Raw genomic sequence first — 13,726 nt, 5'->3', positions numbered from 1 at the left:
AATATTGCGTCATCATTCATCACGACACGCTTTTTAAGGACATCGTGAGTAAGTTTAGAACGCTGACCGACTCCGAGCCGACGAGAACTGGACTTAAAGGGATGGTGTTTCTCTGCCACTAGATCAGTTCCCCTTTAATTCGTATATGCTTCGATTAAAAAAAATAAAATAATAATAATAAAAAAATCGGGAAGCAGAAAGGGGACGGCAGCAGAAGGTCGGTCTCGCGTGGTAGCTGCATATTTCGTTGCCGTGATGCGCTCGGAGCCTCGGCGTACTTGCTGAGAAAGCCGACGTTAAAGGAATACTCCGGCGTTTTTTTTTACACCTCGTCTTCACTGACGCTCGGGTTCTCCGTTCGGAGAAAAGAACAGAAAAGCGCTTTTACGTGAACATTTTACGCCGAGTTCTCTAGAGCGCTTCGACGAACGGGGTCGGATTCTCTCTCCTGATTGGTCGGAGAGGCGTTCATGAATTTTCTATAGCGGCAGGCGGCTCCGACGGTGGTTCCGGCTGCGCTCGTTCTGGATTCCCGCGAGGAGATTTAACGCTTACGGAAGGAGTCTCCAGTGTCGGTGCTTTTGCTTGAAAACAGCGGAGCTCTCGCGAAGTTTTCAGACAGGAGAAGCCTTTGCGTCAACAGCTTTCTCGTTAACAGGCCAGGTCGCGATGGCTGTTTAACAGAACGTAAGCGAGAACAGGAACTCACTGAACTTGTGCATGTAACTGTACCTGGATAGAAAGTATCCGAGTCGCTCTTTAATTAATAAAGCGATGTAATGGTTGGCTAATCGCCGTGGCGTATGATAAGAATAACAGGAAGTGCTGTTATTGGAAAGACTCCGCATCAATAATATGGTAACAGTTGATTATTTCTCTGTAACTGCATGCTCTGTTGTGTTGTACTCCTTACGTAATGATTGTTCATAAACACAAACAGAAGAAGGCTACGGATATGACAAAACCCCAAAGACGGCTGAAATATCCGTAAGGAACTTTCACGTCCGCGAACCTTTACTGAATTTCCGTCTCATTTGCGTTACGTTTTCACAAATTATTAGCGCAACTCCTAAACCACCCTTGACTTTATTTATTTATTTTTCAATGATGAGCGAGTACCGAGGGTTCATTTTTGATTAAACGGACAGAGATGAGAAACACTACAGTATTCCTTTAATGGCCTGCCATTAAAATACACCGAGAGCCAAATCATTTCCTAGTATGCTTATGAAGCCACGGGGTTTGATACTGAAGATCTGATCACACACACACACACACACGCACACGCGGCTCATGTAAAAGTCACAGGAAACAAATTGGAGTACCGTGTGAACACAGGTATTAAAAAAGAAAGAAAAAAAAAAAAAGGTTGCCATTAACAGATTTATGAAGCGCTCTCGTTACAGCAAAGTGAAGGGTTCTTGCAGAGGATTATGGGAGTGAGAGTGATGAAATATACGTGCAGGGGAAGTGAATATCGTTACTGTAGATCACCTGATGGACGTGTTTTGGTGAAATGTGAATGCGGCGTATTAACGAGTCGAACGGGTCAGAGAGAAACCCAATCGGCTGTTCCGTATCCGCGTTCGGGCTCTGCCGTCAGTCCAGTCCGATACGAGTGCAAAACAGAAAAACACGTCCACGTCCAGCAGAAATTAAAATCAGGATCAGGAACACAAACTAGAAAACCAAAGAAAGAAAGAAATCGACGAAAGAAAAAAAAAAAAATTCCAAAATCTTACACCAGAGCAGGGCTTTGGTCTTTCCTTTGGTGAATCCAGTTTGAACAGAAATGCTCATAAAAACACGCAGTGCTTTGTGCGGCGGGCCGGCAGTACGAGGGCCAGGTCTGGATCTTTCTCGCCATCCTTGTGTACGTCTGAAGATGTTCTCGCAGTTCCACGCTCGTATATGCCCGGGTATTTAGCTGCCTTAAAGGTAGTGGAAGGATTCCCTGCAGGCTCGAAGCCTTCTTCTGTTCTCCCAGCCTCATCGGGTGTCCAACACTCAGTGTGTGTGTGTGTGTGTGTGTGTGTGTGTGTGTGTGTGTGTGTGTGTGTGTGTGTGTGAGAAAGAGCCTGGGTGTGCGCTCTATAAGAAGTCCAGCTCCAGAGCTTGGTGTAGAGACACCAGGTCACCGAGAGTAGAGATTCGCCAGAAAGGCATGTTGTGCTACACACACACACACACACACACACACACACGTTAGATATTCGTTACATTCGAGTGTAGAGATAACACACTTAAACTACAGCAACACTGGCCTTTACAGAACATGTAAAATATGTCAATCGTACGCTGTAGCAATAACGATGACTGTCTCGTATTCTGGAGTTAATTATTGACAATAAATTAATAAACAAAAACAATCCTCACGGCACCTCAAACATTTGGATCTTGGAAAAATAAACGATTTGTAAAAAGTACTAAAAATCAGCTGTTACGGCTAATTTTTGGAGAAATCATCGTGTTTCTCCAAAAAAATGTTAAAAAATCTACAATATGCTATAAGCATCAAGACGTGGCACACAAAATAATACAAATAAAACAAACAAATAAACAAACCAAATTTTACGTAATGCCTCAATAACTTAAATTTTTTTTAAATAAAACAATAGCACTCTTATTTAAACAAATTTTTTTTTTAAATATAAAAAATATTAATAAAGCACAAACGTTTATCACAACAGTTAGTTTATAATTATTCAAAAAAATATATATATATAATAAGCTATTCATGATATTTCAGAAAAAAACCTATTGTGACAATTTATCACATCAAATTTAGTATAATTTTTTTTTTCTGGCTACTTAACATTTTATTTTTAATTTCTTTGACTTTTATTTATTTATTTAACTTACTGCTGTGTGTTTTTTGTTGTTGTTGTTGTTGTTTACTGTACTGCTACAACTGAATTTCTCTCAAGGATCGATGCGGTACTGTATCCCTCTATGATATCCTTGTCTTACCTGCTTAGCTGCGAACTCCTCCTCCCGGCCGTCTCCTATAACCACGTAGGTCACCTTCTTTCCAAAACGTGACACGATGCGCTCGAAGCAGCTTTCCTTTCCTGTCAATCAACACAAACATCTGACATGCCATAACAAACCAAAACACTATAAAAAAAAAAACCACAGCTCTTTGATACAAAAATCAATCTTGAATAAGGAGCGAGAAAATGGATCGTTACCGATCTTGGTGGCGCTGTAGATGTTGTTGACGGGGAAAACGTCCCCGAGTCCGTACAGGAGCACTTTAGCCAGAGCAGGAACCAGCTGAGTGGTGGTGACCAGAACATTCATACATCTGCCCCTGCAATCAAATCAAACATCATCATCACGAGCCATGGATAAACCTGTCCGAGCAAATTCTACACGTGGCAGCCATGAGAAAGGTCATAGGTCGCGATCTTGACCTGGACTGGATCAGCAGGAGGGATTTGACGGCAGTGCTGAGCCAGCTGTCCGTCACGGTCTCGATGTCACTGCGCACTCGCAGCAGCAGCTCCCTCTTCAGGGGACTCAGCAGAGCTGCACGGACAGAACGGCCTTATTAAGCCTGTTACGGCCAAGACATCTTTCATTTCACCGCTAATCTAACAATGCTTAAACACTTCATTAGGCTCCCCGCCTTCTTCGGTTCATCAGCGTCGTCACTCAGGTTTAGCAATATGGATCCGATATTACAAAACCGATAACCCATTATGGAAAAATGCTTCAATATGGGGGAAAATATCATCTGTAAAACCGATTGTCTGTCTATCTCTAATCCAAATCAAGAGTTAGCGTAGCATAAAGCTTACCTCCTACATTCCCTTTGTATCCATTGTAGATCTCTTTAAGGCGGCGGTACCGAAAGGCCAGCTTGCGCATCCAGTCCACTCCACCTTGCACTGCTGGGTTGGAGCTTTGCCCTCCTGCTCCACCCGTTCCACTGAACCCATCGTTCGAAAAGTTATAGTTGCTGGAGGAGAAGACAAACCTACAGTTGCACTTTTATCCATTATTATGTAATTAAAAGCTGAAATAGGACTAGTACATGTTTAACAGCGAAGCTACAACTGGCAAAATGTATCTTTTAATACTGCACTCTATTCCCGCATTACCTCAAATCTTGCCCGTTGTCATCAGAGGACACGTCCTCAACGTGGACTTGATCGCACTCCTAAACACAAACAGATCGCAGACTTAGATTTCCCCACACGGATCCAGGAGAAACGGCGAAACGAGAAAAGCGGCTCACCTCCAGATCGTTGAAGAACAGGTGCGTGTCTGCGAGCTCAAAGATCAGCTCCTCCATCTGCAGGCCCAGATTAAGCACCGTAGCGGGATCCTGGAGGAAGAGAACGCAAAACTCGGATACGTCGGTATAAACGTGCACTATGAAGCCTTTGTATTACAGAACAGCAGATATTTTAACCACAGAAGGGAAGAACAGTGTACACTGTACTGTACGTATAAATTCAACGTATATTACATATCCAAAGCCAACGCCTGGTGTTTAATATTTCGCCACCCTTTATGTATTTGCGGTACCTTGCCGAACTTTTGTGCAAACGACCCCGTGAGAAGAGAGTGGAAAATGATGATGGTTTCATCCAAATCCCACAAGAAGACTCGCTGAGAAACACAGGAGAGATGAAGTGAGGTTCGAAACAAACCGGTATTGTAAGAGCGCTTAGACTCGGGTGACGCCACATCGTCTCTACCTCCAGGTCGTTGTCTGTCGACTGGCCGCTGTCGGATTTCTTTCCTTTGCCTTTCGCTTTGGGCGGAGCGTTTCTGCGGGCGGCTTCGTCCTGAGCCGCGCCCGGGGGGAGGGTCACGCTGGCTGGAGACGCAGCTAAGAAGAGAGAGACACACACACACAGACGTACAGAAAAATAAACGTGTTTTTCTTTTATTTATGATTAACTCTAATACCTAAAATGAATGAGAAATATAAACACTTTTCCCCAATAGGACTTGAAGTGGAAACCTTACATACGATGAAAGTGCGTACCCGAGACTACCGTTACGGAAAATTAATCGTGACCAATCAGAATCAAGTATTCGACTGTGCACTGTGGTACAACACGACATGACAGAAAGCCAATGTACAAGTGCACCACAAAAAATGTTAATATCACGGAAAAGTACATTTTTTTGGTCCCGTAATTTAATTTAAAAAATGGATTCATTACAGATAAAGTGAAATATTTCAAGCCCTTTTTTTTTTTATCTCGATGATTACGGCTTATAGCTCATGAAAATCAACAATCCAGCATCTCGAAATATTAGAATAAAGTATTTATAACACAGAAATGTCGACCTTGTGAGAAGTATGTTAATTTATACGCTGATACTCAGTCAGGGCTTTAATCCTTTTGAATGAATTACTGCATCAGTGCGGCGTGTCATGGAGGCGATCAGCCTGTGGCACTGCTGAGGTGTTCTGGAAGCCCAGGTTGCTTTGATAGCGGCCTTCAGCTCGTCTGTATTGTCAGGTCTGGTGTCTCTCATAGATTCTCTATGGGGTTCGGGTCAGGCGAGTTGGCTGGACGATCAAACACAGTAACACCACAGTCAGTAAACCAGTTACTAGAAGTTTTGGCACTGTGGGCAGGTTCAAGTCCTGCTGGAAAAGGAAATCAGCATCTCCATAAAGCTCGTCAGCAGATGGAAGCATGACGTGATCTAAAATCTCCTGGTAGACACTGCATCGACTCTCGACTTGAGAAAACACACTGGACCGACACCAGCAGATGACATGGCACCTCAAACCATCACTGACTGTGGAAACTTCACACTGGACTTCAAGCAGCTTGGATTCTGTTCCTCTCCACTCTTCCTCGACTCTGGAACCTTGATTTCCAAATGAAATGCAACGTTTACTTCCATCTTCCCCGTGATTGTGCTTGTGTACTGAACCAGACTGAGAGATTAAAGCCTCAGGAAACCTTTGCAGGTGTTTTGATTTAATTACCTGATTAGAGTCGTCTCAGGTCGACATTTCTGTATAATAAATTCTTTATTCCAATATTTTGAGATACTGGATTTTTGATTTCCGTGAGCTGTAAGCCGTAATCGTCGAGATTAAAACAAAAAAGGCTCGAAATATTTCACTTCATGTGTAACGCATCTAGAATATATGAAAGCTCCAGTTTTTGAATTAAATTACGGAAACAAATGAACTTTTCTACGACATCCGAATGTTTTCGAGATGCACCTGTATACTCCTTACACGGGAAAACACATAACGTCTTCGAACAACGAGACCATTTCACGCAAGCGATAAACGAACGGCGTTTAAAAACCATCGAGTACGGGACGGTCGCTTTCTGAAAGTCCTGCGTGATCGTGATAGGCGTGAGGAACCTGTGGAGCTGGGCAGTCCTGTGGAGGCACTAGTCTCGGTCTTTACAGGCGTGTAAGGCGGCACCGAGACGTCGTCTCCGTCCGCTTCGCTGCTGGGGGGTGCGGGTGGGAGGTAACTGTTGGGAGGGACATAATACTGGGAGAACTGGTTCTGTCCCAGTGAGTTATAACTGGAGAACTCCTGCAGGTTAGAGAAGAAAATAAGTAAGAGCACGCAATCTTCACCGCAATGGCCAGAGTTTTGAGATGACATTTATCCTGATGGAAGGTTTAAGTTTTACTACAGCTGTTTTCCTTTCTTTTAAATGAAATTAACGTGGGGTCTGTTGAAGCTCACTTGATGTGTAGCGGTAGCTGTGGTGACAGCGGGGGCTGTGGGGATGTTGGAGTACACACTGGACGTAGTGAAGCAGGAACCTGAAGCAATAATAATAATAATAATAATAATAATAAAAAGCAAATAGGAGACCATATGAGCAAAATGATCAGAGGAGATCAAATTAAAACACGAAAGAAAAATGGAAATGTTTGTGTCGTTTTATGAGAAATGACTGAAAATGCGGGTTGAGTTTACATTGTTCGGTAAAACACGAGCACGTAGCTGTACGTTAAACTCTGTGGACGAGACTTCGTGGATTTCATCTGCCACATTTATTGCAAAATGATTATTAATAAATGATATGTATTAATGTTTATTTCGAGAAAAAAAAAACAACTACCCCCCCTGCCCCAATTTATGTAATTAACAGGCTACATTACTGATTGAAATCTTAATGAAATCTTAATCCTGATTCTCTCTGGTTAGTATTTTATTTATACCATTTGAATATTTACATTAAATTTAGTTAATGTATACGCTGTACGTACGTCCCTCTGAGGTTAGAGAGCGAGAGAGAGAGAGAGAGAGAGAGAGAGAGAGGACAGTCGGGTTACTGTTAAGTCAGGGGGCTCACTGGAGCTCAAGGTTTACGGGAAGAGCGACAAGTTCCAGATGTTGTGGAACGCGTGATGACAAACGACATAAGATGACATGTTTTTTCACGACGATTAAAGCAAATGTTATGACCAAAAAAAAAAACATGTTACGGCTTTTAAGTGGCATCTTGAAATCAGGAGCGCGAGGAGGGCTGAGCAGTATCCGTAAGCATGGAATGCAAAGCGCGAAGACTTCATGCACGCGAAGGACATTTGCGAGAGTAGAGCAGCGCGGGCTTCGGGTCTACGCTTTGCTCATGAGTCAAATTGAAATTCGCTGCCCCTTGCGCTTATTTTTAACCGAGCACTAATACTGCTCTGCACTTCACACAGTCGGAAAATCATGGAGTCCTGTACTTCGCATACAGAGTAATACATGTGGCTGCTTAAAGTCTACAACAAAAACAGCGCATGAGAAGCTTAGCATTTGTAGGAAGTGCAGAAGGAGGACAAGAGAGTGAGTGAGTGAGTGAGTGAGTGAGTGAGGGAGGGAGGAAAGGAGCCGCCTTGCCTTGGCTGGGGTACGAGTAGTGGGTCTGGCACGGCTGCGTCGAAGTATAAGCTGTGCTGAAGCTGAGAAACGGCGTCTGGCCAGCAGCGGGCACGTCCTGCAGCCTGGGCTCGCTCTTAATGCCCGGCCACATGGCACCTACGGCCACGCGGGTGTGGGTGGAGGCATGGAGCAAAAAGAGGACACACGTACACAAGAAAGAGAACGCAGAGAAAAGAGAATGAGATGAAGCGGACGTGAGTGGAAATGTGAATGCGAATGGAAGCTGCGTGTGCAGTGACTGGTGCTTTAAATGCAGTGACAGCACGAGTGGTAAAGTGGTATGAAGTAAAGCTCCAGGCTGGGACAGACCGAACGGAGGCAGGCCGTAGGTTTGGCCCGTCTGGCTGAAGGTGCTGTACGCTGCTGACTGACCCAGAGAAGAAAACGCCACCTGGCTGTCGTATGTGGTAACTGCAGGGCTACGATACAGAGAGAGGGAGAAAGAGAGAGAGAGAGAGAATATCATCATGTAAGCGAGTAACTCTACACAATAAGTTAGTTCCTGCAATTCTTTGCTTTGGCCACATTTTCGAAAATATCCCCATGCACAATAAAAAAAAGTGTGAAGGTGTTAGGAAAACCCCCCAGTATGCCAGGCATGCGCGTTAGGTGTCAGACCTGTTACTTTTATATCATTTTCCTTTATTTTGATGCTGCATTTGTGTGAACAGAGTCACTCGCGTACTATATAAAACGTTCAAAAATAAAGTTTGAAAAATGCCTAATACACAAGCACGCATCGAAAATGTGCTCAGGCCTCCACGAATTGCTTGACTCGTGTTCTCCACGCCAGCTTTTTTGAAAGGCTACGTTTATCTTATCCACACTAAATTTGGCCACACTGGAAAGCGGATTTTTAAAAAATGCAATTCTGGAGGTCAAAAGTGTTGTTTTAAAAGTGTGGATGAGCGGGCAAAAGTGATGGGATGCATTTTTTTATTTATTTATCCATGTTAGTGTGTACATGGAGGTGTGTACGCAATCTGAGTGTTACAAACATAAACTTAAGACATACTTTGCTCAAATATTTGTCCAATTATATAAGACTGAAAAGAACCCAATACACACACACACACCAGAATACATATTCATTTAGGACTAGTTTAATTCCGTGCTTTTTCCCCCCATCAACAAAAAGTAATACATATAAATATATACATGCATACACACACACACACATACATACATATACATACATATACATTATATATATATATAAGTATTTATGCATTACTTTTTTTGGATGCACAAAAAGCACTGAATTCCACAGTCCTAGCAATCCCTAGTTGATTGGTAGAACCTGTCATTCCCCAGGGATTGGTTCAAATACAAGGTTCAATTACATATTATTGTTGGTGTGACATTTAATTTGACTCTTGAATCATCTTTTGTTCATTTTCTCCATCAATGCGACACTTGAACTTATCATTTCATTTGTAAATAAATTTAAAATAAATAATCAATGAACAATCGTCAGCTCAGCTAACCAGATATATGTGAATGCACATGAACAACCCAAGTGAGTAATTGTAAAACATCTCATTTGAAGATATTTTGATACATTTAACAAAAATAAATAATAATATTTAAACATTTTAAAAACTTTCTTATGGACTCCCTGCAATTACACCACTGACCACTAGGGGGCAGCGGAAAGACTGCACTATGTACTAGAGTACATAGTGTATAGTGTAAGTGTACAGTACTTCATTTGGAACACAACTTTAGTATTTACTCTCCGAAGTGCGTTTCCGGAACAGAACTAACGTAATGAGTAAATGTACCGTGCGCAGACCGAATAACCGATAACGAGATTCGTTGACAACGATTTTCATAATCGATTATTATGGATTAGTTCTTGTAGCTCTATTCAGGATAAATCTCCCTTAACAACGGCACTGAGCTCTTACTTGTTTCCTTGGTAGATGTGTGAGGTATATTCAGATTCTGTAGCTGCGAGTTCTTTGCATGTCTCAACTGAAAGACAAATAAAATAAAAAAATATATATAAACATTACTTTAATACCAGTCACGACACAGGGCCTTTGAGATGATAATAATAATAATAATAATAATAATAATAATAATACCTTTAGTATAAGAGCGATCTGAGTCACAGCCTGATGATATGTGTTGATTTGAACGTTCTTGATTCCCTGGAACTGATAGACACCGCAAAGTATATTTAAAATACAAAGTAACTGATCAAGCTGATGGTACCATGAGCTTCTAGTAGTAGTAGTGAGGCTAAAGAAGGATGAAGTATACGGACCAGAATCTAGGCGAACAGCGGATGATGGACGGTAAGTGGTGACCTCAGAGCCTAAAACGTCTGCTCTGTTGTTATGAGCAACCGTGCCTCTATAAGAACAACATCTATTAGGTACTCGAGATATAGGAAATGCAAAATGTCCATTATATATATATATATCAAAATTACCTCGCATCTTCTTCCTGACTGACTTCTGGGTCATGCCTCGCTTTCTTTGCCTGTTCAATCAACACACACGGACACATTTCTGGTCAGAAGGTTCTCGTATCAGGATCGGTGTAAATGATCTCAGAGATATTAGTGCGTTGAGAAGTGTGTAAATAAATAAAGCTCATTAACGGTGGACTGACCGGGAGCTCTGCCGCCTCCTGTGACTCCTCCATGATGGTGTGTGTGTGTGTGTGTGTGTGAGGACGGCACTGTGTGTCCTGACGTGTCCGGTTGCTCACACTCTACTGCTGCTCCTGGCCCTGTGCAGGCCCTGAATCACACACACAAACACATACACTTTTACACATATTACTCCTACCTCTGTAATCATGACACTGTGTAACAGAGAGCTATAAGAAGATCAGCTGTGTGTGTGTGTGTGTGTGTGTGTGAGAGAAAAACTAGTTTGAGTTAACTTCACACCTTTAGTACGCGAAGGCGTACGTCTCAGTGATCATGCGGTCATCCATATTGTTTCCCCGCCACCCGAGAAGCTTCAGAAGATCTAATGAATAAATGGAAATCCCCGGAAATTTAACCACTGTGTCTGAGTCACACCTGTGACATCATAACCGCGCACACAGCATCCTAAGGTCAAACGGTATATCAGGGATTTTCCATTATTCCTTAGATCTGTTTACAGCCTTGCCGATGAGTCACAACACATCATGACTGAATAACACTTCCAGTCAGCAGGACTGCTCATTTCAAGACGCTTCTCTCTACCACAGTGTTTAGGTACTTCTTGTTAAGCAGGATCTTTGAAAATATAGAAAACTGTTACACATCACACCGCTGTTTGTTTCCCCGTAGACCGGGGCGAGAGTCTGTGCTTTGTTTTACACGCCGCTCCTTTGCGGGTTTACTACCTCTCCCTTGGACGATGGACAGATAAAATCTTCCTAACGCTCAGGGCTTTCCCGAGTCGGTTTCAGATGCTTCCAAGCATGAATTATCATCATCATCAGGAAACCTGATACTTCACCTGAACAAATGAAAACTTCTACAGAATATTTACAATTTACATAACAGCAGATGTTATTTCTGTAATGCTTTATACAGCCGAGGTCGTACATTTATAAACGTCTTGCAGAATCTGCAAAATGTCCATAATAATAATAATAGGGATGATATAAATGGTATTTTGTGTTTATTTAGTTCTGCCCTGAAAACACTATTTCACATTACAGATGTTTACATATACAATTTTTACAGGTCGACTGGTAAAAATGAAAAGTTGTGCTGGCTTTACGTTACACTTTAGAGCTCGACTGAGCGATCGGTTTTGCCGATTAATCGGCACCGATAAACGAGCTATCGGTTATCGGGGAAAAAAATCCACAGCGATATTTGTGTCAGTTGTGGGAGTGGCTGAGAAGCGTACACTGTCGTTATACAGTACGAGAGCGGCCTCTAGAGGAGAAATAACAACCTACAACTGACTAATTTTGTCGTGTTATTTGAAGTGTTTTATTTTTTTATTATTGACATCTCTATTTTTATTTGTTATGTGGAGCATTACACTTTGGTTCAGTTTGGATGTACATCTTTTACATACGTTAATATTTACTAACAGTTAATATATATTAATATTTATTTCATTAAAAAAAAAACTACAGTACATTTTCACAGTGCAGTCAGTACTGTTCATTTTTGAACTAACGTTCAGAAATATTTTACTCCGAGTGTTACGTTTTCATTCGGTAACAGTTTTAAAAACCATCGGTTGACTAATCGGTTATCGGGAGGTAGGTACCACCCGACTTAGTTATCGGTGTACTGTCATGGGTTCAGGAGACCGGTAACGCGTCCTGCATTTAGTAGGGAAGACTTATTTATTATGTGCGCACAAAACAGGACTGAAGGAGCGAATAAGCCACACTGTGTTTATGTACTCAATAAAGAGTAACAGATAGAGAATATTTTAGGCAGTGATTTATAAACAGGAAACGGCGGTTGTGTGTGTGCGCACATGTGTATGTGTTCTTCAACCCTTGATTAAGGAATGGCTCATCACAAAGCTTCTCACATCCCATCTCTGATCCACAGCTCCTCCCTGACTCTGATGTGCCAGGGTTTTATTTCTTTCTTTATTATTATTTATTTTTTGCCTAACCCTTACCACCCCTGCAGGGTGACTTACTGAGTTAAAAGAGTCAGGATGAAGCTTGTCCCAGCCTTTATCTAGGAGTTAAAATTAAAATCTGCAGCGGCTGCGTGTTTACATCAAGGGCGAGCGCGTCTGTGCTGAAGGTGAAGCTCAATCCATCTGCCATACAGAGACATTCACATCCGCATCCCAAATTGCCGCGTCCTCACTCCCGAGTGCACTAGAAAAGGGCGTAGAGACCATTCTTCACGCGCGCTGTATTATTCACTTTATAGGGAGTACGCGGCTATTTGGGACGCGTCCCGTGTGTTATCCTAATTTAAAGCGCTGGCTTTTTTTTTTTTTTTTTAAACCTCTTTAAAAATAAAATATAAACGAAACTAGCTGGCTTTATTTCTGAGAATTTGTTTGCCACGAACACGGTTTTGGGCGACTTTATAAATAAATAAATAAGTAAATAAGAATGCCCTGAATTTGAGTTAAAAGGAAAAAACAATCCGCGAGTGAACACATTAGCTAAAGCTAACGGTAATAGCGAGACGTGTGTTGTGTGCACAAAGCAGAACCTGGACTCAAGTGTGCACATATAATAGGTTAAATTATTTTTATTTTAAAAAGCAGTTATACGAATACTTGGAACTAAATACACAGTTCGACTCTGCATGTTTTTTTTTTTTTTTAAAAAAAACAAACCTCAGACCAAACCTAAACTAGCGTTAGCTTAGCAAGCTAGCCACGTCGTTAAGCTAGCGTGTATTATTTAGCTTAGCTCACCGGATGGTTACTCCATGACCTTAAAATACCGCTAAGAGTGAGAATTAAACTCGATATATAATATTAATATATACATATAGGATAAATCAATCCTTACCATTATACTGCGTCGCTCGAGTCGAGGCGTTAGCTAAGCTAAGCTAAATATCCTCCGGGCTGAAATTTTACACTATAGTGAAGCTCTTGGGTTGTTAGGGACAACTATTTGGCAGGAAGTGCAGCACGCGCATGCGCAATAGCGAGCGTACAGCGTCCGGTTATTACTGCTTTTACTGTAAAATGGTTTTAATCAAATTTTACACTTTAAATTGTGGTAAGATTATATATATATACTTACATATATATATATATATATATATATAATTACTAATTATTAATATATTATTACAAGTATATATATATATATATATAATTACTAATTATTAATATATTATTACAAGTATATATATATATATATGTAATAATATATTAATAA

The 13,726-nt window shown here is 41.5% G+C and overlaps 1 protein-coding gene across 4 annotated transcripts; it reads right to left on the bottom strand.

Moving 5' to 3' along the window:
• Positions 1–1,369: 1,369 nt before the first annotated feature.
• eya3 (EYA transcriptional coactivator and phosphatase 3) lies at positions 1,370–13,447 on the bottom strand. Of its 4 annotated transcripts, XM_053638016.1 has the most exons (20): positions 13,349–13,447; positions 10,791–10,872; positions 10,508–10,638; positions 10,326–10,375; positions 10,158–10,246; positions 9,976–10,047; positions 9,796–9,862; positions 8,195–8,304; positions 7,844–7,981; positions 6,695–6,774; positions 6,358–6,538; positions 4,710–4,843; positions 4,537–4,620; positions 4,244–4,333; positions 4,107–4,165; positions 3,804–3,964; positions 3,417–3,531; positions 3,192–3,313; positions 2,971–3,071; positions 1,370–2,172 (listed from the first exon to the last, which is right to left on the bottom strand). In XM_053638016.1, exons 3-20 carry the CDS (start codon positions 10,538–10,540, stop codon positions 2,092–2,094), a joined length of 1,767 nt encoding a protein of 588 aa, XP_053493991.1. In that variant the 5' UTR covers positions 10,541–10,638; positions 10,791–10,872; positions 13,349–13,447; the 3' UTR covers positions 1,370–2,091. The 4 variants fall into 4 exon arrangements, with proteins under 4 accessions (XP_053493991.1, XP_053493989.1, XP_053493993.1 ...); XM_053638014.1 differs by having other exon boundaries at positions 7,844–8,304; XM_053638018.1 differs by lacking the exon at positions 7,844–7,981.
• Between the last annotated feature and the right edge of the window lie 279 nt (positions 13,448–13,726).

This window comes from Ictalurus furcatus, chromosome 12 (genome assembly GCF_023375685.1).
Source record: "Ictalurus furcatus strain D&B chromosome 12, Billie_1.0, whole genome shotgun sequence".
NCBI lineage: Eukaryota > Metazoa > Chordata > Actinopteri > Siluriformes > Ictaluridae > Ictalurus > Ictalurus furcatus.
Note: the sequence above shows the minus strand (reverse complement) of the source record. Positions and strands in the feature narration are given on the sequence as shown.